The 27429-nt window shown below is 49.1% G+C and overlaps 3 protein-coding genes across 7 annotated transcripts; 2 read left to right on the top strand and 1 right to left on the bottom strand.

The window, feature by feature from the left end:
* The first annotated feature begins 51 nt into the window (after positions 1-51).
* On the top strand, positions 52-22618 carry LOC140906291 (ubiquitin carboxyl-terminal hydrolase CYLD). Of its 5 annotated transcripts, none has more exons than XM_073329943.2 (15): positions 52-632; positions 2075-2569; positions 3185-3466; positions 3694-3769; positions 5051-5259; positions 6560-6713; positions 8024-8180; positions 11437-11547; positions 13385-13476; positions 14705-14771; positions 15995-16127; positions 16468-16576; positions 16810-16928; positions 17540-17759; positions 18329-22561. In XM_073329943.2, exons 2-15 carry the CDS (start codon positions 2093-2095, stop codon positions 18511-18513), a joined length of 2391 nt encoding a protein of 796 aa, XP_073186044.1. In that variant the 5' UTR covers positions 52-632; positions 2075-2092; the 3' UTR covers positions 18514-22561. The 5 variants fall into 5 exon arrangements, with proteins under 5 accessions (XP_073186044.1, XP_078707527.1, XP_078707524.1 ...); XM_078851398.1 differs by lacking the exon at positions 52-632 and adding an exon at positions 683-1022; XM_078851399.1 differs by lacking the exon at positions 52-632 and adding an exon at positions 683-1022 and having other exon boundaries at positions 8045-8180; positions 18329-22560.
* A 1771-nt stretch (positions 22619-24389) lies between these two features.
* LOC140906295 (heat shock protein 30C) lies at positions 24390-25490 on the bottom strand. Its single transcript, XM_073329952.2, has one exon. It carries the CDS (start codon positions 25300-25302, stop codon positions 24640-24642), a length of 663 nt encoding a protein of 220 aa, XP_073186053.1. The 5' UTR covers positions 25303-25490; the 3' UTR covers positions 24390-24639.
* Positions 25491-25676: 186 nt separating this feature from the next.
* On the top strand, positions 25677-27336 carry LOC140905830 (heat shock protein 30C). The gene has a single exon (XM_073329328.2). The coding sequence runs from the start codon at positions 26287-26289 to the stop codon at positions 26947-26949; it is 663 nt and encodes a 220-aa protein (XP_073185429.1). The 5' UTR covers positions 25677-26286; the 3' UTR covers positions 26950-27336.
* Positions 27337-27429: the final 93 nt, after the last annotated feature.

Here is a 27429-nt window from a genome sequence, read left to right as displayed (position 1 = left end):
GGGCCCCCCCTCCTCCTCCTCCTCTGGGACACCCCCCGCCTGGGGCCCCTCCCTCTCCAGTCAGGAACACCCCTTCCCCCCATTTGTGACTTTAACAGAGACAGTTTCAGTCTGTGGTGCACCCCTTTCCCTGTAGGGACACCCCCCAGAGAGAATCCCCCAACTGCCACCGGACCCCATTCCCAATGCACTAGGGCCACCTCTTCTCCTGACCCCCCAGCACTCTGTGTGCTGCAGAAGTGAAAGGTCAGGTAGCTGAGGCCCAGTCGCCAGGGTTTGGTTTTAAGGAAGCCCCTGAATTTACCAAACCTCATCAACAAGGAGTTGGAAAATCCTGTATTTATATGGAAACCTTGAGCTGCCTGTGTCAGGATCCAAATCCTCCAAACAGAGCTGGGAACTGGGGGAGTGATACAGACTAGGAGCAAACATGAAATCATCCCGTGCAGTTTGACCGTCCAAAGTATACGGCGTGCCCACAGCAAACAGCCGACAATGGTGCCAAGCCGGGTCTTGACCCTGCAAGGGGTTCTGCTCTGGGCCCACCTGGAGCCCTATTGAAGTCACTGTGAGCTGCACCAGTGCAGAGGTCCTACATTAGTCTTAACGGTCGTTTCAGTCTTAAGAATCTGGTATGTTACTAACCCAGACAGTTCAGTGCTGTTTCTAAATGCGTGTAGGGTTTTCACCCGACAATGACAGCACTATTTAAGGAGCCAAACTTAAAAATCACACCTCTGCCTGAATGTGTTTTTACCAGTATAACTACAAGTAACACATGAGGTTACTGTAACTGAAAGAGATTAGAAGGAATAAATGTTTTATTTTCAGTTTTCTTTTGTGCATTCATCAATCAGACTTACTGTTTTCCCTTGGAGAGAGAACTTACGAAAAAGTGTTGTAAAACTGCCACGTTAAGCCGGGGGAGTTGGCAAGCGCAGCACCAGAAACTACTTTTAATTCACTTTTTAAACCTGGCTGGATTTCATGTTGGTGTCCCTTTAGCCAGGGTATAAAGCTCGGTGAGATTTTGTTGTGTTAATTTGAAATGGAAGAAAGTACCTTGTATGTGACACGTGGTTTTTCTTGTTCGTGTAACAAGGTGATTGGTCTCCAGATCTTTAAAATGCAGAGTCCCTGACTAAGACTCCATGCATCACAGACTCTGGACACCTCATACACCCACAAAGCATCGCTGTGACTATGATGATACCAGGCTGCTTTGGAAGTGTACTTATATAGAGTATTTGAATGCATGGCTCTGTGTTACCACCTAGAGTGAGCATAGTTCTCACATTCTTGGATGAGACCTTTGGTGACCAGCCCTGGTTACCTGTACAGTGTCCATCTACTTCCTATATTTAATGGCAAGATTAACCACACTGGCAGGCTTGTGCAGGAGCTGGCAGGACAACTGTCTCACCAGGCGTGGATTGTTCATTGGGTAGAATACCTGTTCAGGTGTCCTGGCCTCCATGAGCACCAGAGGAGCATTGTCTAACAGCCAGATGTTTTGGGTATTGACCAGGGCTGTTGCACAGAATCCCCCAGCCCTTGTTACTTGTGGCACTGTGGGTTTTCAGCCAGGGCATTATTGTCTAGATTTGCCACACTATGAATGATGATTTTTAACCCTTTTGAAAATGAACCCGATACCTGGTCACCTTCCAGGTTCTGTATAGCTCTGCCCCTTTATACTTATTTACCTTTCTGTAGCCTCCCCGTCCCCCTCCTGACTCTTCCAACGTTTTACTCTCATCTGCCTATGTCAGTCTCTCAATCACCGTCTTCTGCAAACCCCACCCCCCCACCCCCCTGGCGAGTTTTCACTTCCCTGAACTCATCTGCAAGACTCCTACCCTTGCTAGGCTGCCTGTATGTATCTTGTATAGAAAATCCGGGTAGTTGTTCCCTTTTCTTGATGCCTGTCTCCCCTTAGACTGTGATCTCCTCAAGACAGGCACGGTCTCTGCTTGTGTGTTTGAAAAGCAGCTAGCACATAAGGGTGCTACCATAAAACATAATAATAATCATGTGCCCTGTGCTGTCCTGTTGTGCTTCTCTAACTTCTCAGGACGGAGTGGAAGTGAAGATGACTACAACAGTTTTACCAGGCAGCCCTCTACCTTCACAAGGGGACGGAAATGTTTATTACATCTTGACAGATGATTTTCCATATGGCAGCAAGCTCTTTCACGCCGGGAGCATGTGCTTCCTCAAAGAGAGGAATTATTTGCACAGTATCGCCTGTGGCCCGACTTCCACTCGTTTCTTGAGGGTCACCATGCTGGATGACAATTCCATAACCACTATCGATCCAGAAATTCTTCAGCCTGTGAAGGAGGAGGAAGCTGTTTTCCTTCTGGCCATCAACATCCTCAATGAACGCTTGAACTGTTTCCTGGACAGGTGTAGCCTTGAAGCAGCGGTGAAGGCTACAGTGGGTCAACAGGTGGTGGTAGATCTCAACCAACAACAGTTCACTGGCACCATCCGCTACATTGGGAAGATCAGCAAGAGCCCTTTGTCCTCCCCGCTCTGTCCGTCCTACTTTGGGGTGGAGTTACAGGTACGGTGATTCAGGGGGAAGGGGGGCTCTTTCTCCCCCCCTCAGTTAATTTTATATAGGCCCAGTGTCTCAGCCCAACGGAAGGGGGTCTCGTCAAGGGCAGTGGACTGGCATTGTCTCCCTGTTGCATCTTATAATCAAACCCCGTGTTCAGGAAAACAAATCTTGTTGCCCTGGAAGTGCTAGTTCTAATCATATTGCACTGAACGTTTAGCCTCTGAATCCTAATAGCAAGGCACTGATTTCCACTGGTAACAGCAGTGTACCTGAGATCAAAACTCCTGGGCTCTGTTCCTCGCTCCGTTCCAGACTCCCTGTGTGACTCGGGCTTCCCTGTCTCTCTGTGACTCAGCTTCCTCATTGTAAAATGGGGATGGGTCTATATTCTGATCAAATTGGTTAGTCTCTAAGGTGCCACAAGTACTCCTTTTCTTTTTGCGAATACAGACTAACACGGCTGCTACTCTGAAACCTATAACAGCTCTGTTGTTTGTATTGGGTTGGGAGGGTACCTCATTTCTGACATGAGGACATGTCACCGTGCCAAGGGTCAGGTGGCTTCTCTCTGACTTGTTGCTGCCCAGAATGTAATGTGCCTTTCTGCTGGTTCTTCAGGGTGATGGTGAAGGCAGAGGCCACAGTGATGGCACCTATAACGTCTCTGAGTATTTCAAGTGTAAGCAGAACCATGGGCTCTTTCTGCCGCTTAACAAAATCCGGTTTATCCCGGCGCTGGGCGGCGACCCAGCGAGAGAGGAGCCCAAACCAGATGTGGACAAGGTTGTTCCTGTAAAAGCAGGGGACACAATTGGCTTCTACCTGGATGATGTCTTCAGACAAGGCATAGCTATGGACGTGTACAAGGAGGGAACCCAGTGGCTTGTTAAAGTTTGCCCGGTAAGAGGAGCTTGCCTTCATTTTTCGTTGTTATCCTTGCAGCCTGCCTTCTGGTAGGAGCCTTATCAAGTTCCTGCACATGTGGTGCTGTTGTAGGGTTTTGTGGAGGGAAGTCTTTGTCTAGGGCAAACAAAACCATTGTTTCCTGTGGGAGACTTTCCTCATCTCACCCCACCACTTACAGATCATGTAGCTGACGTAACCCTCTCTTGCATTGTCACTTACAGGAAGAAGAAGGACCAACAGATGTTTTCAGGGACATCCCTATGGATTCTGTTGTGAAGGAAGGGCTGCTCTCCCCAGGTAAAGCAGCATACAAATACAGCCACCCTACCCGTGTAGAACCCAGCAGATTGGGATTTGCTTTGGGTTGGGTTTTTTCTTTTTCTTTTACCTCATTCTCTGCAATGTGACTGACAAGCCGAACAAAGAACAGAAGAGTTTTACGTTTTTAAAAGGATGATTTGAGGGCTGGAGAAAATGCCCGACAATGAGAAGCTTAAAGAGCTTAGTTAATTTAGTTTATTGAAAAGAAGACAGAGAGGCTATCTGATTACAGCGTACAAATACCTTCCTGGGGAGAAAATACAGGGTACTAAAGAGCTCTTTGTCTACTGGAGAAAGACAGAACAAGAACCAATGTCTGGAAGTTAACGCCAGACAAATTCAAATTAGAAATAAGACATGGATTATTAACAGTGAGGGGATTAACCATTAGAACAAACTACCAAAAGGAAGCGGTGAATTCTCCAGAGCAGTATTAAAGGGCCTTAGCTTGGGCTGAGAATCAGTCCCAAGTTTCCTGACTCTCATAAGAATGGCCATACTGGGTCATACCAGTGATCCATCTAGCCCAGTACCCTGTCTGAAATGGCGGGCAGTACCAGAGTTTAAGGGGGAGCATACAGAACAGCAATTTTGGAGAGAGCCACCCATCTTCCCCTCCCGGCTTTTGGTAGTCAGAGGTGTAGGGGAGCCCCAAGCGCTATCTTGGCTAATAGCCATTGATGGACCTATCCTCCATTAACTCATCTAATTCTTTTTTTTAACCTAGTTTTACTGTTGACTATCACAGTATCCTGTGGCTATGAGTTCACAGGTTAATTGTATGTTGTCTAAAAAGTACTTCCTCTTGTTTGTATTAAACCTGCTTCCTATCAATTTCCTCAGGTGACCCCTGATTTTTGTGATGTTAGAAAGGATAAATAACACTCCTCTAGTCATTTTCTCCTCACCAGTCATGATTTTATAGACCTGTGTCCTCTTCCACCTTAGGCATCTCTTTTCTAAGCTAAAGAGCCCTGATCTTTGTAGTCTCTACTCGTATGGAAGCTGTTCCATACCTTTGATCATTTTTGTTGCACTTCTCTGAACCTCTTCCAGTTCCTCTCTACCCTTTCAGTTCTTCTTAGCTGCATACTCATAGATCCGTGTCTGAGAAGCACAGAAACCCTAGGTTGTATTGTTGTTAGGAAAACAATGCTGTGAAATATTCGGTAGCCACTTATTCGAATGAACAAAGATTGACACACACACTCCCTCAGCTCTTGTCTACGTTTTATTATGTATATTGTGATTTTTCAGCATTTGAGCCAGACATGGCCCTGGGATCTCAGAGACAAATGAAGCGAGAGAGAAGCGAGAGTGGAGAGGAATTGGAAAGTAGAAAACAATCCCTGGATGTGAACTCCATGGTACAGATCACCTTAGACAAGGGGAATCCAGTCTCTGGAATCATCCGCTGGTTGGGGTACATGCCCAAAATTGAGCACAAAATGGCAGGAGTTGAATTAGTAAGTAGCAAAATTATGTTTCTGTTCTCTAAGGGTTCTAAGGTCAGAACTGGCATGTCTTTTGGGGGTCATGAGCATGTCTGTTTCCCAGCATGCCCTAGGTTAGGGTGCTAACATTTCACACTGCTTAATTAAAGAGTCAGGGTAGATTAAGCTGGCCTCTCTTGCTGGGATCGTGGATGGGATAATATAGATACTGGGACGCAGACTTTCCTTAGTGGAGGGAGAGGGGTATATTGGTGAGAGCATGGACCTGGGAGCCAGGACTCCTGAGTTCTGTTCCTAGCCCTGCTATTGGTTCATTGTATGAGCCTGGTCAAGTCTCCTCTCTATCTTTTTCCTCATCTGTTAAATGGGATCATTCTCACCTGCCTGCAGAGGTGTCGTGAGGCTTCATTAGTTATTTGCAAAGTGCTTTGAGATCCTTGGACAACAGCTGCTGCTGCCGTTGGGATTTGGATTCATGAAATTCATTCTGTGCTGACAAAAGGGATGCACTGGTCTAAAATGACAGGTTTCAGAGTAACAGCCGTGTTAGTCTGTATCCGCAAAAAGAACAGGAGGACTTGTGGCACCTTAGAGACTAACACATTTATTTGAGCATCAGCTTTCGTGGGCTACCGCCCACTTCATTGGATGCACTGGTCTAAGATGTAACTAAACCAAATGAAAAAATGGCTCAAAATAAGTACAAAGTTGTATGTAGTTGTCAGGTCATGAAATCCCATCCTAACGTCAGCCCTAGCACAGCCATCAGATATGTGCAGCTCTGACTGCGTGATTTGTTTAATAGTGCGTTTGGTCACATGTAGCATTTCAGTGGATCATGCCCCCTTGTGGAGAAATTGTTGCTGTTACTCTTTTTCCACAGGGTTCAGAGCAGCGGCCGCGTTAGTCTGTATTCGCAAAAAGAAAAGGAGGACTTGTGGCACCTTAGAGACTAACCAATTTATTTGAGCATAAGCATCCGATGAAGTGAGCTGTAGCTCACGAAAGCTTATGCTCAAATAAATTGGTTAGTCTCTAAGGTGCCACAAGTCCTCCTTTTCTTTTTCCATAGCTGTGCTCACAAGCACCACTTAATCTAACTTAGCGGCTTTCAGCCTTTTTTCATTTGCAGACCCCTAAAAAATTTTGAAAGGAGGTGCAGGGTCATTACCAGTATTCTATGGTAAAGATAACCTTTTGCAGACACCTTAGACATAGTCCACGGACCACAGGTTGGAAACCGCTGATCTAACTCATTCTTAGAAAGCCTGGCCTGGAACTGCTTGTGGATGGATTTCTGCCCTTTTCACAGGATGAAGAGAAGGGGGTCACAGATGGCGAATGGCTAGGCACGCGCTACTTCCACTGCCCCCCAAAGCGGGGCCTCTTTGTGAAGCTTCAGTCATGCCAGCCCGACATGCGCTTCCAGTGTGTGAGCAGTGGCCTCCTGGACCCCAGCACTTCCAGTGAGTTCCCTTAGAAGCTGATGACTCCGGCTAGGACAGGAGGGTCATATGTGGGTCATCTTTGCTAGTCTCTGTGTTGAGAACCAGCATTTTGTGTAAAATTATAATTCTGAGAGTCCAAGGAGCCCCCCTCCATTCCCAAAGAATAGTCCTGATGTATATCCTAGCACAACTAAATCTACTGCACTTTATATTCCCCCACCCGTCCCCATTAGAACTGACTCTAGGACTAATTTTGTTCTGTCCTTCTCTTTCTTATCTCTCCTTCTTCCTTTCACCTTCCATTTCCTCATTTTCCTGCTATTAGTGGTACAGCCAGGGGACTGGGAGTTGGGACTCCTCGGTTCTGTTCTGACATTTGCCACTGACTTGCTGTGACCTTGGGCAAGTCACTTAAATTCTCTGTTGCCTAACTTTTCCTTTCTGTAAAATGGGGCTGATACTTGCCAACTACACAGGGATGTTGTCACGCTAAAGTTGCTTTAATATCCCCTTGCCACTTGTGTCACCTGCTGGATCTGCCCTTCAGGAGGTTATTTGTGCTGTAATGGAATAGTTATGGGCCACCTGGAATGGTAGGATGACCACACTGGCATGGAGAGGAGGGTGTAGATCTTTGGGACAGAGCTGTGGATCCCACAGAATAACTGCCCCTGCAGGGAAGTACAGATCATGCATCTGCATATTTGCTGCTTTCCTTGAGCTCGAGCAGCACTCCTTCCCTCCCCCAGTATGGTTAGACCAGCTCATCCATACCAAAGCCACGCTGGCAGGAATGCGGTGAATGGGCATTAATTTACCAGCTTCGGCTTCCAGCAGCAGCCCTGAGAATCCCTCCAGCTGGTTGTTGGACGCTTCCAGTGCAGAAAATTTTCTAGGTACGCTTTACACAGAGATCCCATTATCTCAAGCTTACGTTCAGCTCAGTGTCAGGAAACTAGCTCTCTCCACTGTGGGCCCTTTCAGCGACAGGCGCTCGCTGACATGATGCTGAGGATAGTAGTGGCAGTGTGGATGGCAGGGAATGTGTGGTGGTTAAAAAGTCTAGTGGCTGAACAAGTGATCAGCAAATTGCCCAGAGGTTCCCTCTCATGCTGAGGTTATGAGTCTGTGCTCTGGCAGCAGATTATAGTGGGTAAGTGTGCCAAACAATCAAGTCCCCATCCCAAAGAGGTTACGGTCTAAATGCATGGGGGGTACAGTACAGAACAAACAGAGTGGGTTGTGACCTTTATCGGTGGACTAGCCCTACAGGAAAGTACCAGGAGGGCAAAGCTGTCCCAAGTGCAAGGGGATCCTAAAAGTAGCAGTTTCTTTTATTTCTGTTGCAGGTCAGATGAATAGTCCTCAGGTTCTGGCTAATTTTCCTCCTCTCAGGAATGGCACAGCCGTGCATGTTTTACAAGGGCGCATGAAAGGAATTCAAGGCCATTGCAACTCCTGCTACATGGATGCTGCTCTTTTCAGGTAGGAGGCACTACTCTCCTTTAACCTCATGCCAAATGGCCTCTCTTGACCATCTCCCTCTGTTAAATGAGGTCCGTAATCCAGGGATGATGGTCCTTACTGAGCATCGAATCAGGCAGCTCACCAGGAGCACAGGGATTACACGTAATTTGCACAAAGAGTAGAATGCAATTGCTCTTTAATATAGAGATGCAGTCTGGAGATGGCAGGTCCCAACTCCCAATATCCTGAAGGAGAAAGTTCTTAGATGCTAAGCACACACCATTTGTGTGTAATGAAAAATCATAGGTTGCCACATTAGATTATATTACTGGTCCTCTCAAGTCTGGTATGTCATCTCAGGTAAAGGCCAGAAACTGATACTTCAGAGAAACCTCCAGTAATGCACTTACCTGACGGTACAGTGCTGTATGTGGGGGAAAAAATCCCTTGGTGATCCCAAAAGCAGTCAGTTTTAGCCTTGAAGAATAAGATTTGATTCTCACCCTGCCGAGCTACAAATGTTCCTAAATTTGTCAAACCACAGGATTTCACTCATCCACAATTGATGGAAAACTTTCTCATTTCACGCTGCCCACTTTCACGCATTCTCTCCTTCCATCCCTTACATCTAAAAATTAATAGTAGCTTAGGTACAAAGTGATCATGACTTGATTGGGTTTATAATGTCCAAGTGGAATGAAGTTCAGATCAGTAATATTTATGTTTGGTGCTTTAAAAGGACAAATTTCACAAAGCTGAACACAGTTATGAGTCACATCAGCCAGGAGGAAAAATTTAATCAGAAAGATGTGAATGATAATTGAGAGGAGTTTAAGAAGATTTTACTAGGTACTGAAAAAGCCACAACTGAGGAAAAAGGCAGTGTAAAGGGACACAAGGAGAAATGTATGGCCAGCAGAGTTAAGGAGTTTTTTAAGTATGTTAGGAACTAAAAGAATCCTAACAATTATATTGGTCCATTACTCGCTGAAAATGGTAGAATTATCAATACTAATGCAAAAAAAGGCAGAAGTGTTCAATAAATATTTTGCTTTGTATTGAGGAAAAAACAGATGAGACAGTCATATGATGTCGATGACACTCTTTCCATTCCACTAGTATCGTGGGAAGATGTCAAACAGCAGCTACTGAAGTTGGAGTTTTTAAAATAAGCAGGTCCAGAGAACTTGGATCCAAGAGTTTTAAAAGAGCTGGCTGGGGAGCTTGCTCAACTGTTAATGTTGATTTTCAATAAGTTTTGGAACACTGGGGAAGTTCCAGAAGACTAAAAGAAAGCTAATGTGCCAGTGTTTTAAAAGGGTAATGGGATGACCCACGTAATTATAGGCCTCTCAGTCCGACATTGATCCCAGGCAAGATAATGGAGCAGCTGATACAGGACTCAATTAACAAAGAATTAAAGGCGGGTAGCATAATTAATGTCAATCAATATGCGTTTATAGAAAATAGATGCTGTCAAACTAACTTGGTATCTTTTTTTGATGAGATTACAAGTTGGGTTGATAAAGGTAATAGTATTGATGTAACGCACTTCTCTAAGGCATTTGAATTGGTATTGCAAGGCATTTTGATTAAAAAAAACTTGAACGATATCAAATTAACATGGCACACATTCAATGGATTAAAATCCCGCTAATTGATAGGTCTCAAAATGTGTTTGTAAAAGGGGAATCATCATCGTGTGGGTGTGTTTCTAGTGGGATCCTGTAGGGACTGGTTCTTGGTCTTACGCTAATTTAACTGTTTTATCAATGACCTGGAAGAAAGTATAAAATCACCACTGATAAAGTTTGCAGATGACACAAAAATTGGGGGAGGGGTAAATAATGAAGAGGAACAGTCACTGATATCGAGTGAACTACATTCTTTGATAAACTTGGGCACAAGCAAACGATATGTATTTTAATATGGCTAAATGTCAAGCTGTACATCTAAAAACAAAGACTGTAGGCCATACTTACAGGATGGAGGACTCTGGGAAGCAGTGACTCTGAAAAAGATTTGGGGGTGATGGCAAATAATCAGCCAAACATGCGCTCCCAGTGCAATGCTGTGGCCAAACAGGCCTGAGATCCTTGGATGCATAAATGGGGAAATCTCAAATTTAGCACTGGTGCGACCGCTGCTGCAATCCTGGGTCCGGTTCTGGTATCCACAGCTCAAGAAAGATGTGGATAAATTGGAGATGGTTTAGAGAGAAGAGTCATGAGAATGATTAAAGGATTAGAAAATGTGCCTTATAATGTTAAATTGATGGAGCTCAATCTGTGTAGCTTAACAAAGAGAATGGTGAGGGGTGACTTGATCACAGTCTGTAAGTACGTACTTGAGGAACAAATACTTGGTAATGGGCTCTTCAGTCTAGCAGAGCAAGGTCTAACATGAAACCAATGGCTGGAAGTTGAAACTAGACACATCAGAGGTGTAAATTTTTAACAGGGAGGGTAATTAACCACTCCATTGGAACAGTATTCCAAGGGTCATAGTGGATTCTCCATCACTGGCAATTTTTAAATCAAGATTGGCTGCTTTTTGTTTGTTTTGTTTTGTTTTTAAAGATCTGCTGTAGGAATTATTTTGGGGAAGTTCTATGGCCTGTGTTATGATAGGCTTGGAAGGACTAGATATTTATTGGTTAATGTTGGTATAAACGTCCATTTCACCGCACACCCCAACAAAAAAATATTTCCATTGATGTTCATTGAAATTTACTGATACGCAAAGTAAGACAAATGCGCTTGAGAACCTATTAGAGTTTGATTTAAGGATACCTGCTATGTGTGTTTTGCCATGTGATGTTGATAATTTGTGTTTTAATGGTTATAACTTTAGCTTTAACTTCTTGAATCTCAATGTCTACTGTCACTAAATAATTGTCTGGCGCCCCCCCCCCATTATTTCCTCCAACTGAAAATTCAAGTTGATAAAAATATAAATATCAATGTTTATTTTTATTTTTTAGTTTTTATTTCTTTATAATTTTGACAAAATTCTGCTGAGCCTCGCTATAGAGGAGGTCAGATGAGATGATCTCACTGGACCCTTCGGGTCTTGGCATCTGTGACACTGTAAATCTCTCTCTCTTTCTCCCTTAAATCTGTCCATCTCTATCCTGTGTTTCATTTCATAGAATCATAGAATATCAGGGTTGGAAGGGACCTCAGGAGGTCATCTAGTCCAACCCCCTGTTTTAAAACAAAAACCACTGCATTATTACCTGATCTCACTGTTACCAACCACTCTCTCTTCCCAGCCTCTTCTCCTGCACTTCTGTGCTGGACTCCATGCTCTTCAAGCCCTCCCTCCCGCCCGAGGGGCACATCCAGAAGATCCTCCGGGATGAGATTGTGAATCCCCTCCGACGGTGAGTACTATATGTAGGACCACTGGAAGCAGCAAGTCTCTCTTCTGTAATCTCCATGCTGCTACCACCTCCTTCCAGCCAGAATTGGGTCCGTCACGGTTCAGATTAGGGCTGTCGATTAATCGGACTCGTGTGATTAACCCAAAAAAAAATCACAATTACAAAAATTAATCGCGACAAAAGAAATTGCGATTTTAATCACACTGTTAAACAATAGAATACCAATTGAAATTTATTAAATACCTTTGGATGTTTTTCTACATTTTCAAATATATTGATTTCAATTATAATGCAGAATACAAAGTCTTTAGCACATCTGACACACAAATATCTTGCACCACCGGCTACAACAGTGCCATGCGAACACCTGGTCTCACTTTCAGGTGACATTGTAAACAAGCGGGCAGCACTATCTCCTGCAACTGTAAACAAACTTGTTTGTCTGAGTGATTGGCTGAACAAGAAGTAGGACTGAGTGGACTTGTCGGTTCTAAAGTTTTACATTGTTTTGTTTTTGAGTTCAGTTATGTAACACAACAAAAAAAAATCTACATTTGTAAGTCACACTTTCATGATAGAGTTTGTACTACAGTACTTGTATGAGGTGAATTGAAAATACTGTTTCTTTTGTTTTTTACAAAATATTTAATCAAAAATAAATATAAAGTGAGCACTGTACACTTTGTATTCTGTGTTGTAATTGAAATTAATATATATGAAAATGTAGAAAACATTCAAAAATATTTAAATGGTATTCTATTATTGTTTAACAGTGTGATTAATTGCAATGAATTTTTTTAATTGCTTGACAGCCGTGGTTCAGATGCTACTCAGACAAGGAGTATCCTAGAGATTCATATCTCTTGACCAGCTCTAAAGTTCTTCTGCTCTTCCTTCCCACTCATATTAACCCAGCGAATGCTGAGATTGTGGATTTCCTTTGCTAAATGCTGGTGTGTTGTGTACTGGAGCATCATGACTCCATATGTACGGAATGGAGCCAGCCGTGTAGATAGTAATGTCCCATTTCAGAGGAATGGCTGAACGGGCCATTACAACTGGTTCCTTAGCCTGCTGGCCTCAAGGCCTCTGGAGGTGGATCTAAGTCTCACACTAGAATTCAGTCCTGGGAATGCTGCAGAGTCCCTGGCAGGAGAAGGCTCTGGAGGGGTCAATAGAGAACTTGGGAGTGGTGTTGACAAGCCACATCCTACTCTCCTTAGCCAGAAGGGAGACTGTCATGATTCATGGTTGAAAGTGAGAGGGTTAAAGAAGGGATCCCTGGGGCTCAGAGGTCTCAGTCAAGGTGTTGTGGGAGAGGGGAAGAAATTTATAATTAAAGGCTGGGCCAAGGGACAAGCCCTGCACTGTCACATGAAGGACTTTGATTTAATCTTTGGCCCTGATTTCTTGCTCTTAGGGCTGGGAGTGATTCTGATAAGGGAGCAAAGTCTCCAGGGAGCAAGTAATCCATGTTGCTTAAACAGCTGGCTCATAGAAATACTGAAAGGCTCCAAAGGGTTACCCGTGCACTGCCAGGCTGTAAGGCTGGTGACTGAGACATAACCTCATGGTGGGTAGTGAGTATCCACTGGCCTTCATCAAGGATATTTGGTCCACCCCTTTCCTCCCCCGGTGCTTATGGGACAGCAGTGTAGTTTGTTCAGCGCTGCTTGTGGTCGGGCCTCTGGCGCTAACTTCTTGCCTTTCGGGAGGGTGCATCTTAACTTGGATTTTGGCAGGTGGGCTCCATGCTTCACTTGCTGTATTTTCTGCCCCTGAGATGTAAGTTTGCCAATGCACAAAGAGCTCATCCCCAGCTTCCCCTCATTCCCAGGAATGGCTTTGTTGCCGCTAATAGCGTGATGCATCTAAGGCAGCAGTTGACGGAGAAGGGCCAGTGCTCGAGCTTTGCCACGTCTGAGAAAGGTAATGTGCTCTCTGCAGATGTCTTATATCAGAGTGGTCTGTCTTATCTCCCCTTTTTCCCAGTCGGGCAACCCTGCAAGCTAGTTTCCTGTCTTCCCCCAGAACACTCGTTTTTAAATAAACGTTCTGCTACCTGGAGAATTCCTCAGACGTGTCAACTTAGGTTTGGTCATGCAGGAGAGTTCCCCAAGTATGATGGAAAGATTGGAATTGCTAGGTCCCTTCTTGCTGGCCTGTTGCTCAGAAGAAACCACCACCAAAGCAGAATTTGCCCAAGGGGGGTTTCTGTCTGACCATTGGTATTTGCAGTCTGGTGTTAAACTCTGTAGGCCTGACAAGGGGTGTTAACCATGTTGTCTTTGCCAGATTCCACGTCTCATCATTACATTTTGCTCACCTAAATTCCTCTGCAGATTTAGTCGGATACAGATTCTTCGTCTTCATTTGTTCTTAATTGTTACATATGTTTGAACAGTTACCACATTCCCATCCAGAGGTAGACAGCCTTATGTCTCTTGCTTGTCTCAGAGATGATATTTGTAAAGTGTTTTAAGATATGCAGAAGAAAGGGGCTGCAGAATGCCAAAGGAGTATTGAAATTATTGATGCTACCATCATGGCTGTATAAATATTAAAAAGTAGAAGTTATATTAAATCTTCTGCTGTCATGTCCTGTCATTTACTGAACAGTATTTTAGTTTGATCTGTTTGATATTTTCTTTTATCTTGTCCAGAGACAGCCCAGACTTTTGCTCTTCTTCCAGTTTCCAGCATTGTCTCTGGTTTCAGTGTCCATTAATGCATTTGGTGCTGGCAGTAAACATCCATCGAGATCTTTCTCCCCCGGCTGTTTGAGTGCAGATGAATGGAGTGAATGTACCTGCAATGTATGAATGTGATTTTTCCCTCAATATAGCTAAGAAATCATTCAGCAGTGAAGGTGTTAAGAGAAATGTGTCCTTTTACTAGGCTTCTGGGCTCTCCTTCTCCCCTATCTCTCTATGGAAGGTTCTTTCGGTATTTACACTGACCATAGAACTTTCAAACTATGAAACTAACCAAGTGTTTTCAGCTCCTAATCAGACCAGCGCCATACCTGGAGTGAGAGAGAAGCAGCTCATTGTGAGGAACACCAGCCCATATCTGACAGTGCTTTTCCCTTTCTGGAGGAGGTGGGACAGGGAAGTGTGTTGCTTTGGCCTGATCTGTGATTTCTCTCAACTTTCAGACCCTGAGGAGTTTCTCAATCTCATCATGCATCACATCCTGGGAATAGAGCCACTCCTGAAACTGCAGTAAGTTGTCATCTCTCTGTGATCTTACTGATGCAGTGGACTGTGCTGCCCACACCTGAGAACTGGGAGGGAAGGAGGTGACTTGGTCCGTTAGATAAGGCCTGACTGGAGAGGATCAGTGAATTTCCCTTGTTCATGAAGGAAATGGAAAAGTGTGTCACTACTTTGTGCCCATCTATTCTCTGTTGTGACCCTGAATCCCTACCTGCCCATCACACTGTGGTCATATTCCAGGAAGGCTGTACCTGGAAGATGAGAATTATAAATAATTCCCAGATGTGCCACCTTCAGGGAGTGATGAAATGCATAGAGTAATCCCTGGATAGGGTCAATGGTGGCATGAGAAACACAGGGCTTGTCTTCCTAGTCTTCAATAGGTTGGCTGTGGACTAGTATCACAAATACCTCTGAAGAGTCTCGTGTTTCCGGACTGCCAAGTTCGCTGAGAGTCTAGAGCTTCCAAACGGGGAATCCACTGAGTTTAGTCTCAGGAGCCCTGTTTTGTGGGGACTCTACGAAGAGGAGATTTGCTTAGTGTGAGGACTCCCAAAGATACCTGCATTGTTCAGGAGTTTAGACCTGGGTTGCCAGCTTTCTGGGTTTCCCGTGGAGGAATGTGCAGTGGCTTGTATCATGGAGCTACTCCATGAAAAGCAGTGCATACAAAGAAGCCTGTCTCACTTCACTCCAACCCTCCTGCTAGGGGCTGCTTAATAGGAATCCAATGTTCCAGCATTGTTGCCTCAGGGGAGCACAAGGATCCTGGAGGATCTTTCACTATTAGTTGCCTTGGAAATGCAACAAGCTTTGCTTTGCAGTTTTCCAAGCTGCTGGATCACAAAACGGGCACCTTATAACTCGGATATAGGAATCTTCTGGTCACACTGTAAAGCAGCTGACTTACAAGAAAATCAGTGTGTCTTCTTTTTTAAATTAAAGGGGAAAAAAGTGTGTCTGGCCCACCCATCGCAGAAGAGCAGAATGCAAGTAAGAATGATGCTTCGTCGGTATCTGTCACCCACGGCATTTGTTGGATGTTTCCAGATGACAAATGCTTAGTTTTTTGAAAGCTAGATCTGGGAGCCCCTTGGTGCGGGGTTGGAGGCTGTCCTAGAAACACAAAGGCTGTGTCCTGTTAGAGCTCTGCCGTCCAGGGCACCAAGGGTACACGGACAGTGCGGAGAGGCAGCCCCCGTGCCCTGACTCTGGAACGTTGCTCCTAGGTCTGGAGGCCAGAAGGAGCAGGAGTGCTACTATTACCAGATATTCATAGACCAGCAAGAGGAGCTGGTCGTGCCCAACGTTCAGCAGTTAGTGGAACATTCCTTCCTGTCTTCCAATCTCAAGCTAGTGGAGGTGAGTGCAGCTTCCCCTTTCGCCTTTCCCGTCCGCCTTCGTTCCCCGCCCCATGCACACGGCTGCTTGTTAGAATGCTCTACGGCCCACCTCCACAGCAAGGCCGGTTAGCGGATTTATGCCTAGGGTCAGAATGCAGCAGAGCCCCCCAGCACACCACCAGAACTGGAGGGGTGCAGTGGAGGGTATGAAAGGGGGCATGGACACTTCACGGACAGTGGGCTGTGGAGGACGTGTCCTCCAGCTGCCGGGCTGGGGAGCAGGTCCTAGAGGGGATTGTGTCGGCAGGGCAAGGCGTCGTCTCCCCGTGTTTGGTGACTTGCTTTTTTTTTTTGTCCAGATCCCCTCCTGTTTCATTATTCAAATGCCACGGTTCGGGAAGGAATATAAAATGTTCAGCAAAATCATTCCCTCCCTGGAGCTGGACATCACCGACCTGCTGCTTGACAGTAAGTTCCTGGACACTGGTGATTCGGGGGCTGTCTTGCACGTGGGCACTGAGGCAGGCTCGTTTGGATCCAGGTGGCGAGGCTGGCCTAGCTAGAGTGTAAGTGGTACAGTAAGGGCAGGACTGTGATGTGGTTCTTCTGCACAGAGCGGGACTTGCATGGCAGGCGCAGGGGCCAGAGCATACTGACTTCCTGTCACACAACTACTGCTGACGTTTGTGTTCTCACTGCAGGTCCCCGGGAGTGCTTCGTGTGCGGGGACGTAGCCACCCAGGAGTGTTCCGAGTGCTTCAAAGACAAGATGTTCGCAGTTACCGGGATGAAGCAGTACTGCAAGTCCTGCTGCAGACAGGTATCCAGTTTCCCCCTCCATGTGTTTACTGGTTCCCCAGGAGGCAGATCACAGACTGAAACCTCTGGCTTCCCTTGCGTTCTCTGCAGCCGGTCAGGTGGGAGGCTCCTTCCTAAGCAGACCAGCAGTGCTGACTGGATCAGCCGCGCAGGGTAGTTGCTGCAGGATCATGACCTTGCACATACATGGCCCGTCATCCATGTGTTTTACCACGCTGGGGCCCTGATTCTGGGCAGGCTCTGAGGGAAGAGCCTTTCCACTTCCTGCAGCACCCTCGCTTCTCCTTAGAGGTCCCCATCCGAGCGCTGCCCAGGATTAGTAGCTGGGTCTGTCAGGATATGCTCAGATAGAGAACACGGCCTGCTGCGGTGTGTGTCGGTAGGGCTGAAGAGTGGTAATAATCAAGACTATGGCAGGCAGCATGCTGCAGTCTCCTGGCACATGGGAAAGACCCAGCTGAGGAACTGAGCGGAAAGCAGGTGACCTCAGAACGAATTGGTGACCGAATGCCAGCCTGTCCCCAGACACCTCCTCTTTCCCTTTAGGGTAGGTGTATATAAAGTTGCCGTAGCCCTGCTGACTCGCCAGTGCCCCCTGTTGTCTGTCCCCAGGCTCATTCTCATTACCGGCGCAAAGCACACAGGCCGACAAAACTGCATATCCCTGAGGAGTTTCAGGGCAGGAGCCACGTGGACAGCCCCCGAATCCCACGGGAGAGGATGGAGCTCTTTGCAGTGCTCTGCATAGAGACCAGTCACTATGTCTCCTTTGTGAAGTACGGGCCGGAGAAAGAGAACTGGCTGTTCTTCGACAGCATGGCTGACAGGCACGGTGAGCAGGGGCTCCGCTCGAAGTGGAGGCTGGCCGGCCCTTTGCACCTGGATGACCCCATTCAGGAATTGCAGTCCCAGCGCACAACGGTCTTGAGTAATTTTTCCACAGATCTGTAATGTAAAATAGGAGGCCTGTGTCCAAACTCCATTGGGTCCGTCTGCTGGGAAGCATGGAAAGGTGTCACTTCAGTAATAAGTAAAACTACTCCCTACCCAGCATTGCAAATGAACGTACCGTTTTACAGGGAGTTTAGCGCTGGTGAATGGTGCTGGCTTGACAGCTCAGGAGGCTGACGCCCTCTGTGTAACTGTAGAACAGGTAGTGGCCAAGCACGCTGCCCCACCACTGGCCACCAGTGCGCTTCAAACCTCAGCTAGAGGGACTCTCTTTCTAGGCGTGCAAAGACAGTCCTTGGCCCAATCAGTCCTTGGCCTCTCTGCTGACACTGCCAACTGGGGGCCCAGTTAATGCTACTTGCTCTAGTTTTCCTTTGTGCTGTAGACACCTGTCCCCTGGGAACTGAGACTTGGGCTCACCCCCTCCCCCCCCCTCTCTCTCATATTCAGGTGATGAGAATGGCTTCAACATTCCCATTGTAACGCTGTGCCCTGAAGTTGCCAAATACTTGCAATTGCCAGTGGCAGCACTGGCTATGGAGCAGCCCCGGGACATGGAAGGCGTGGCCAAACGCCTCTTCTGTGATGCCTACATGTACATGTACCAGAGCAAGAAGATGGCACTTTACAAATGACACCAGCCTGGGCTGGGAGAGACGCAGCTACTCCCGTGCGGAGCCGTGAGACACTGGAAATGGGGGCTTGGTTCAAACCAGACTGTAGCTGCCTGCAGCTGCTAATTGAGAAAACCCAGCCAGAGTCCAGGTCAGGTGACCTTTCAGTTTTGCCTCTTCCGAACTCGAGTGTCAGACTCTTGATAAGAGCAGCATTCAGTGGTGGAAAGCCTGTGGCTGGCTTTAGCCAAGTGACAGTTTGGACCTTCTGCAAATCCACACTCTGAACACTTTCACATATCCTGAGTGAGAGAACTTCACCTTCATCCCATTCCCCTGCCCACTCCTCAGATTTCCATCATCCTTCCTTCTCCAGACCCTCTCTACAGCTCTGGGCCCACCAGAACCCCTCCAGCCTTCCCTTGTCCCAGTTAACTCTTCCCCAAAGCTCAGGAATCAAGAAGCCCAAGTCAAGGCGTGAGTTGTGACTCTCAGATTTTCAACAGAGCTTAAGAGAACTGCATGAGGCCTCTGGGTGACATCTCAGCTCATGGGCTTCCTGAATGTAAATGCAAAAGTGCCTCCTAGATGGTCAGGAGTCAAACATCTCAGGAAGGGAATTGTGCTCAGATCTGCACTAAATTCTGGGGTATGTGACTATGATGCTGAGGTCCCGGTAATGGGCTGTTCTGAACATCCCCATTCCCTGGTCGCAGACCTGCACTTCCTTATTTATAACTCCCTTGTGTTCCTTTACTCCCCCTGTTCAGCGGTAATGTCTCTGACACGCTGCTTAACAGCCGTAGCACTTTTTGTTGGAAGTCCCCTCTTTTTAGACATGGTTCGACTTGAAACTTTGTGTCGCTGTTTCAGGCTGCACTTTGAACAAAAATATAATTTTAAGAACAAAACTGGGGCAGATACAGTCAAAACCAGCATAGGAATGTCCTCCCTCAAAGGCTGTGTGATTGCTCGGAGTGTGTGGCTTTCTTGCTGGAGCTCATCATTTTAAAACTCATTGCTCTGGTTTCCAGAGATCCATGTGGAACAGCGAAAACCAAACAAACCTCCCAGCAAAAATGCTTTTTAAAAATGAACACATTCAGGTTTTCTGCCCGTAACAGGACTAAAGGTAAGAATCTTTATGGGGGGCGTTGTTGGCTTTTAACTTTTTTAAAACAGCAAAGTTAACCTTTGCAAATTTGGTACTGAGCCTGCAGCAAAGTTTGTGTTCACCTAATGCTGGTAGGAGGCCCCTAGGAGAGCCTGTGCTATGGACCAGGTTGCCCAAACTTCGCCCAACCAAAGTCCACATGGACAACTTGTCAAGAAGCTGAGGGGTGCCCCGAATGGGTGTAGAACAGGTAGCTGATTGTAGCTGCCCTCTTATACATGTGGCGTGGCAGCTGCAACTCACAGCATGTAACACTATCTTGATCTGAGTAACCTGTCTGTGTGGGTCAAGCTGGGCACAGATGGGGGAAGTCATGGTTCATTGCATAATGGGTTGCATTTGGCCCATCTCTGGCCACCCTGTTGTTAACCAGTGCAGTGCTAAATATGAGTGTTAGCTGATAAAAGCCTGTTGAGTTAATATGCCAGTTTGAGCACATTCTTCTGTTTCCATGTGGAGGCCCCCTTTCAGCTGTTGGGAAAATTATCCACATAACGAGCTTGGATTTGCCAAAAGGCCTTGAGAACGACAGCAAATGCTGTTATCTTAGCTGGCTTTCCAAACAAGCACAGAAACCAGAGAGTGACTGACGCAAGCCAGGAAATTCAGAGGGAGGCTGATGCCCCTTCTCGACTCAAAAACGTCACCCTTGATTTTGAAGTTTTCATCCTTAGGGGCTGATCCTGACCAGTGCTGAGCACCTATAATTCCCATCGCCATGGGGTTTGTGGGTGCTCTGCCCCTCTCAGCATCGCCTGCTATTTAAATCCATGTTAGATCCTGTGTTTGCACCATGCCTGGGAGCGAAGCTTTTGCGGTTTCGAAGGTAACAGTAATAGTGTTAGTTTAGTGTTGTACACACATGGGCTCCAGGAGTACAGGAGGTTTGAAAGCCTCCAGCAGATCCCGGCCCCAAATATCTTCTCCCATAGAGCTGGTTTCTGTTAACATATCAGGGATGTGTTCTCCGGGTGTCCTGTGCTTCTCTTGCCTCTTAGCTGGTCTTGTATGAACTTCAAGTTCCTCCACTCACTCCCAGCTCCACCATGGCTAATTCGGTGCTTCTGTCTGAGGAAGTCGGGAGAGCTTTGGGCCACAGGGCTCCCTCAGCAATGGGATTCCCTTAGCCAACCCACCTCCTCACTTTTATCCTTCTTGTTCACTGCAGTTATGTCTCTGGCAGGAAGATCAAACTTCCTTAAAGTGTTGGTTGCTGGGTTCTCCCGCTCTCTAATGTAAACTTGCTGTGATTAATGCCCTGTTAACTATAGAGCAGTAGAAACCTCTTTGTCTGCTCTCTTTCAAAGCCATGAGGAACTGTTCCGGCCCAATTTCCATATGACATTTCTTAACAGCTCTGGCCTCTTTTCTCAGGTATATCATGGGCTGGGGTTCTGTGTCTCAAGGAGCCATCCTGTGGTTTCTTAGGGTGCGAGTTAGCTCTTCTGGGATTTTACAATGTAAATGGTGACTATCGGATGATTTTTACTTCGGATATTTATGTGATTTGTTTCTCTTTATATTTCTAAGCACACGACACCTTTTTTTAATTGTCAGAAGTGCCTTCTTGACGTGATATAGATCCTGCACAGGGGACAGAGCAAGCCATGCTTCTAAAAGAGCTGATCCAGGGCACATCCTTAAGCTCTGTAGAGTTTCCACTGTTTTCTCCCCCTCCCCCCCCAATGCATATTGCAAAAATACCAAAGCAGCTTTCAGCACTTTTGAAATGAATTTCTCTGATCAGGACAAGCGTTAGTGGGATGCCCAAATCCAGTCGGATTTCCCTCCATTCATTGTGCATTAGGAACGTCCATCAGTAAGTCAATGCAGTATCCTAAAAACTAAAGGTGGAAAGGTTTTAGTGCCAGAACAAGTGGAAGCCATTCGTTTTCGCCTATGGATGCTGCATGATTTGTGACATGTCACACTAGCTCGTAACACTGGGAAAGTCCAGACTGCGGGTATCAGATTGACTTCACTTGGAATAACCCAGTCACTGCTCTGATGCCTGATAAGTCAGACAGGAATAATGTGCATTGGCCTCCCTCAGGGCTCCCGTTCTAGTATATTGCTTGGTTGATGTTTTCTGTACTGTTTAAACCTCTGTATATTTTACAGATTTGTTTCTGTTCTTTGATGATTGATGTGTAAGCCTCTTCGTTTAGTGGTGGCTGTAACTTTGCCTTAAACTGATTTGGGGAGAAGAATACTGGGTCTGATTTTTTTTCAGGCAATGCAATTAATTATACCAGTTCAATTTGAATATGTCTTCAAATAGAGCCATTGGCCTGAGTGCTGGTGTGCTTGTTCTTCAATGAGCCGTTTTCCCAGAGTGGGGCTAAGGGGGTCATATTGTCCCCCTTAGGTGGGAGCACGGCTAGAGTCAGAGCAGGAGCTCTCTGTCACAGTGGGGGTTGCTTTTCCCTCTCCGCTCCCCCGTCCACTCCTATAGTGTTTGGGTGATTCAGGAAACTAGGCTCTCAAGCGAAGTGTGGGAATCTGACAGTACGGAGATGACAGCTAGGAGCCATTTATGTGTCAAACTCCCCAGACTAACAGCCACCCTGGTCTTTGTGAATAACCCTGAGCAAACTGGCTGTATCTAAGGGTTCAGAGGGGTCAGGGATTGGGAAGTAGGAGGAGATAGTGGACAAGGAAGGGGTGTAGAAGACTGAGGAAAAGGGAAGGAAGATATAGGGCTGGTGAAGGGACAGGAGGCTTGAGAAGACTGTGCACAGGGCAGGAGACTGAGTGGGACAGGGTGGAGGACCTGGTCAGGAAAAGCTGAGATTCCCCACTACCTGGTGAGCCTACACATGCTGGTGCTTAGAACAAATCTCAGGGGAATCCTAGACCAGTTCTCCAGGTGGTAGCCCCTCCCCTAATTGTTCTGGCTCCTACTCTCCGGGAGGGGGGATCGCTTTGCTTCTCAGACCCCTCACTCTCTGCGCCTCTGCAGGGTGATCCCAACCAGCTGGGCTCCAGGAGTGGGTTACTGCTAGGACTGTTCTTGGATTCATTGGCCCTTCTACTTGAGGGTGCCTTCTTGCATTACAGCCTGAGCCTGGACCTCATGCTGCTGCTGCTTCTGCCCCCTCCTACCCCCAATGGCGGCACTACCCCTGCTGGAACCCTTTGCTTTCCTCCTGCTTTCCCCCAGCTCCATTCCAGCAGCTGCCCTGCTGGTGGGTCTTCAGCCCTGCTGGATAGCAGGGAGCACCACTGGGGGCTGTGAGGCTCAGCCCCTGCAGGGATCCCCGATTGCTGCCGCACCACTGCTCTGACTCCTCTTTAGAGCCCCCCTCTGCCTGCCAGGCCTCAGCCCCCAACCTGGGTCACTTGGTTAGCCTTCCCTCCACCCCCACTTCCTGGCCCAGGGATGCAGCAGTAGCTGGTGTTGGCTTCCTTGCATCAAGCCCAGGAGCAGATCTACATGGGGCGTGGCCAGTGGGGGCCTAAAGCTCTTCATCTGTTTGAGAGGCTCTTCTAAGGCTTCTAGCAGCAGGGAGGGGAGAGGGCTTGTAAGGGGAAGCAGGCCTACTGGTAAAGGGGATGGAGAGAGGTGGTGCTGGCTTAGTTCTGCACCTGGGCCAATCCACTCCCTAGTAGGGCCTTAAAGGGCCAGACAGCTTTTCAAAGGCCAGCTTTGCCTCTCGACTTGCAAACCATTGCACCTGACTTACTAGATCTGTAACCCTGTCCTTTGCCAAGGACCAGCCGTGTCCCCTTCATATAAACTCTTACCCTTGCCTTTTAAACTGCTTTCACCAAGAGGCTTGGGTCTGGGAAGAGAAGCTTGAGAGGGGATCCATCCAGGCTGCATAGATCTACATGTTGCTAGCATAAGACTCCACAAGGGCAAAGCTGGGAGTGGTTTGGATCAACACCCTGTAGGAACATAGCCGGGTTTGGGGGGTTTCTTAAACTGACACCATTGTTTTCATCCCAGCTGCTGTTATCTGTATCAGGCCCACAGTGTGCTTGGAGAGCTGGAGAATCTGGCCTCCCAGTAGGGAAGGAGCCTTCCAGCTGGGACAGACAGCCTTGTGGCTGGCAGATGGCCCTGCCCCAAGCTTGCTTCACCATCGACAACTCCTTCCTCCACAATTCTCTGTCCTTCTCTCCCAATTTTAAAAAGCACTTTTTAAAAACTACGTCACTGCAGACCTGTAGCAATGCAGTTCTTGCCCTTCTCTGGGCCTCTCTATCCACATAGCAAAGCAGGACCCCCTGCCTGAGAACTCCTGGGGCAGGGTACCATTGGCTGCTGCTGTAAGGCCCTTCCCTCCTTCCAAAACATGTCTGACTTATACTGTGGCCGTGGGTCAGCTGCTGTACACAAAACAAAACCTAGAGCATGTACTTCTACTCCAGCCCCATCACAGTTATTTCCTTATGCAGTGCAAGGCCCCGGGCTCTCTGGTGGAGGAGGCAGGCAATGTGTGCTTTACAAATATAGTTATTTGTTTCCCAATCCACACCTGCCCCCCCAAGCAAATATCCTGCTCCCTGGCAGCCTCTTGGAGAAGAGAGGGGCCTGACTTGCTCCTCTAGCCAGCCCATCCAACCCATGGCTCTCAACACCTGACCAGGTCTCGCATCCTCCTTCCTGCTGTTTGGAAGTTAGGTTGAAAATGAATTCTACACCATGGGGGAAAACTGAACCACATGCAAAAGTAGGACGAGATCACACAGAAAACAGAATTCAGGCACCACCATGTATTTACAGTAAAGAGTTTAGTTAAAGTAACAAGGTAAAAAATTCTAAACACCAACTGTGCTCCACAGCCGCATGCAGTCACAGAGCAACTGACACCTTCCTCAGACACACAAATTGTTAGTGAGCAGAGTAGAGACAAAGCCCAGGAACAGGCTCAGAAGTATTCACATCAATTACAACAGCCTCACTAGCTGGGCTGAGTAAAGTCAATGGACCAGAGTCCCAGGGCTACAGGAGTCGGTGGCTGGTTTCAGGAATCTCTGGGGCTGGACCCCTCAGTCCCTCCTCCTGTCTCCACCTCGCTGCTCCCCGGCTCCTTTCCCTCCGTGGCCAGGTTCCCTTCTCCTGCCTTCACGCCCTGGCAGACGCCGATGGGAACGGCTCTCCCTCCGGCAGCTGGCAGGGCCAGAGGCGGCGCCTCGATGCAGAGCTGCCCGTCCTGGGACAGGGAGCAGAGCAGGGCCTGCACGTTCACGGCTTCCGGCAGGAGCGTTTCTCGGCGGATCTCTCTGTACTCGCGGGAGCAGACTCCAGCCTCCGACTCCCTTTTCCTCTCCCGCTTCCCCGTCACCGTCAGCTTCCTCCCGGCCAGTCTCACCGTCAGCTCGGCTGGGGAGAAGCCGCTCACGTCCATGGAGAGCTGGTACTTCTCCTTCCCCGGCGCCTGGGACCCGGGCTCCTTCCCAGCACCCTCGGCCAGGGAGCGGCCGCTCGGCCTTGGCGTCGCCCTCCCCCGGCCTCCCCCGCGGAGAAGGGGGGAAGCCAGCAGGAGGGAGCGTCTCATTCGCTCCATCCCCGCCAGGGCCGTCGGCATGTCCCCCACCAGCCGGCCCAAGAGGCTGGGGGGACCCGGCCCCACGAGGCTGGACACGGGGCCACAGCTCCGCCACAGCCACCCTGGGAGCGGGAGCATCCTGCCCGGGGCCGGGCGCCGCGGGGCCGAGCTCAGCTGCCGGGACGACGCTGCTGCTGCTGGAGCCGCCTCTGCCGGGCTCCCTGCCGGGCTGCGGCGGCCCCAGCGCCGCCCTTTATACCGCGCCGGGCGCTCCGGGAACCTGCCGGGCCGGCTGGGGGCGGGGCCTGGCTCGGCTGGGGGCGGGGCGAGCAGTTTCTGGCAGCCGCCCGCGGGCGGAGCTGCCGGGCTGGGCTTTGCTGGATCCTTCCCGACCCCGCTGCGGCAGGGAGGGAGCGGGCGGGTCTCAGCGCCGGGGGCAGAGGCTGGAGCCCGGGGGGTGGCAGAGGCTGGAGACGGGGCGGGGGGGGGGGGGGGTTGTTACATATTTAGTCTCGTTTCAGGAATTGTCAGCGTTTCACTAACGCTCCCCCAGCGATTGATGGGGAAGGACGGGACCCATTCCCTGAACCGCACTCACGGGAGGGATCGGAGTGACTCCCCTGGGGCTGCTGGTGTGAACAGGTTCGGGACGCAGCCCGCCTTTGGGACCGGAGACGAGTCTCTCTTGTTGTTTATTACACGTGCGCTGCGGGGGCGTTTGCCAATCTCACGTGTCTGCGCCACAAATCAACTGTCCCCCCCCAGCCCAGACACCGGCCAGGGAACGGTCACCTCGGCGGTACCGCCCGGCCAAGCCTGTGCCCCGGCGCTGAGACCCGCCCGCTCCCTCCCTGCCGCAGCGGGGTCGGGAAGGATCCAGCAAAGCCCAGCCCGGCAGCTCCGCCCGCGGGCGGCTGCCAGAAACTGCTCGCCCCGCCCCCAGCCGAGCCAGGCCCCGCCCCCAGCCGGCCCGGCAGGTTCCCGGAGCGCCCGGCGCGGTATAAAGGGCGGCGCTGGGGCCGCCGCAGCCCGGCAGGGAGCCCGGCAGAGGCGGCTCCAGCAGCAGCAGCAGCGTCGTCCCGGCAGCTGAGCTCGGCCCCGCGGCGCCCGGCCCCGGGCAGGATGCTCCCGCTCCCAGGGTGGCTGTGGCGGAGCTGTGGCCCCGTGTCCAGCCTCGTGGGGCCGGGTCCCCCCAGCCTCTTGGGCCGGCTGGTGGGGGACATGCCGACGGCCCTGGCGGGGATGGAGCGAATGAGACGCTCCCTCCTGCTGGCTTCCCCCCTTCTCCGCGGGGGAGGCCGCGGGAGGGCGACGCCAAGGCCGAGCGGCCGCTCCCTGGCCGAGGGTGCTGGGAAGGAGCCCGGGTCCCAGGCGCCGGGGAAGGAGAAGTACCAGCTCTCCATGGACGTGAGCGGCTTCTCCCCAGCCGAGCTGACGGTGAGACTGGCCGGGAGGAAGCTGACGGTGACGGGGAAGCGGGAGAGGAAAAGGGAGTCGGAGGCTGGAGTCTGCTCCCGCGAGTACAGAGAGATCCGCCGAGAAACGCTCCTGCCGGAAGCCGTGAACGTGCAGGCCCTGCTCTGCTCCCTGTCCCAGGACGGGCAGCTCTGCATCGAGGCGCCGCCTCTGGCCCTGCCAGCTGCCGGAGGGAGAGCCGTTCCCATCGGCGTCTGCCAGGGCGTGAAGGCAGGAGAAGGGAACCTGGCCACGGAGGGAAAGGAGCCGGGGAGCAGCGAGGTGGAGACAGGAGGAGGGACTGAGGGGTCCAGCCCCAGAGATTCCTGAAACCAACAACAGAGTCTCATAGCTATGGGACTTCCCGGCCAGGCCTTTCACCGTTTATTCCAGCAGCGTTGGAACCATTTGTAGAGTGGTGGTATTAAGAGCCATTGAATCAAACCATAACCCCCTGTACATGCTGGAAACCCCTTCACGCCAGGGGGTGGAGCTGTCCCCCTAGGTCCAGCACGTCTGATTTACTCCATGTGATTCACTCTGTGAGACATGAATGTGAAACCCTCCCTGGTTGCTCATCATTGGTGTCTGACATTCATAACATTACAGTCGTTACTGTGAAAAATATTAATTTCAGAACTGTAAATAGCAGCTGGGTTGCTGTGTGCTGTTTGTCTGTGTAACTGCTGCAAATAAACCCATCTCTTCGGCCTCTTCTATTGTCACCCTTTTCAGTCCAACTTCCAAACTGAACACCATGGGCTTGGGTGGGGGCGGGAGAGGCAGTGACCTGTTCGATATTGCCCATGC

Source organism: Lepidochelys kempii, chromosome 2 (assembly GCF_965140285.1).
Source record: "Lepidochelys kempii isolate rLepKem1 chromosome 2, rLepKem1.hap1, whole genome shotgun sequence".
Taxonomy (NCBI): Eukaryota; Metazoa; Chordata; order Testudines; family Cheloniidae; genus Lepidochelys; species Lepidochelys kempii.
Note: the sequence above shows the minus strand (reverse complement) of the source record. Positions and strands in the feature narration are given on the sequence as shown.

What these genes read in the sequence shown, in the direction of transcription:
- LOC140906291 (XM_073329943.2), top strand. Translation starts at nt 2,093, where the DNA reads ATGACTACAACAGTTTTACCAGGCAGCCCTCTACCTTCACAAGGGGAC. An exon ending in ACTTTGGGGTGGAGTTACAG is followed by an intron (nt 2,570 to 3,184) that starts GTACGGTGATTC and finishes CTGGTTCTTCAG; the next exon opens with GGTGATGGTGAAGGCAGAGG. An exon ending in GAGCCACTCCTGAAACTGCA is followed by an intron (nt 14,772 to 15,994) that starts GTAAGTTGTCAT and finishes CGTTGCTCCTAG; the next exon opens with GTCTGGAGGCCAGAAGGAGC.
- LOC140906295 (XM_073329952.2), bottom strand. Translation starts at nt 25,302, where the DNA reads ATGCTCCCGCTCCCAGGGTGGCTGTGGCGGAGCTGTGGCCCCGTGTCC.
- LOC140905830 (XM_073329328.2), top strand. Translation starts at nt 26,287, where the DNA reads ATGCTCCCGCTCCCAGGGTGGCTGTGGCGGAGCTGTGGCCCCGTGTCC.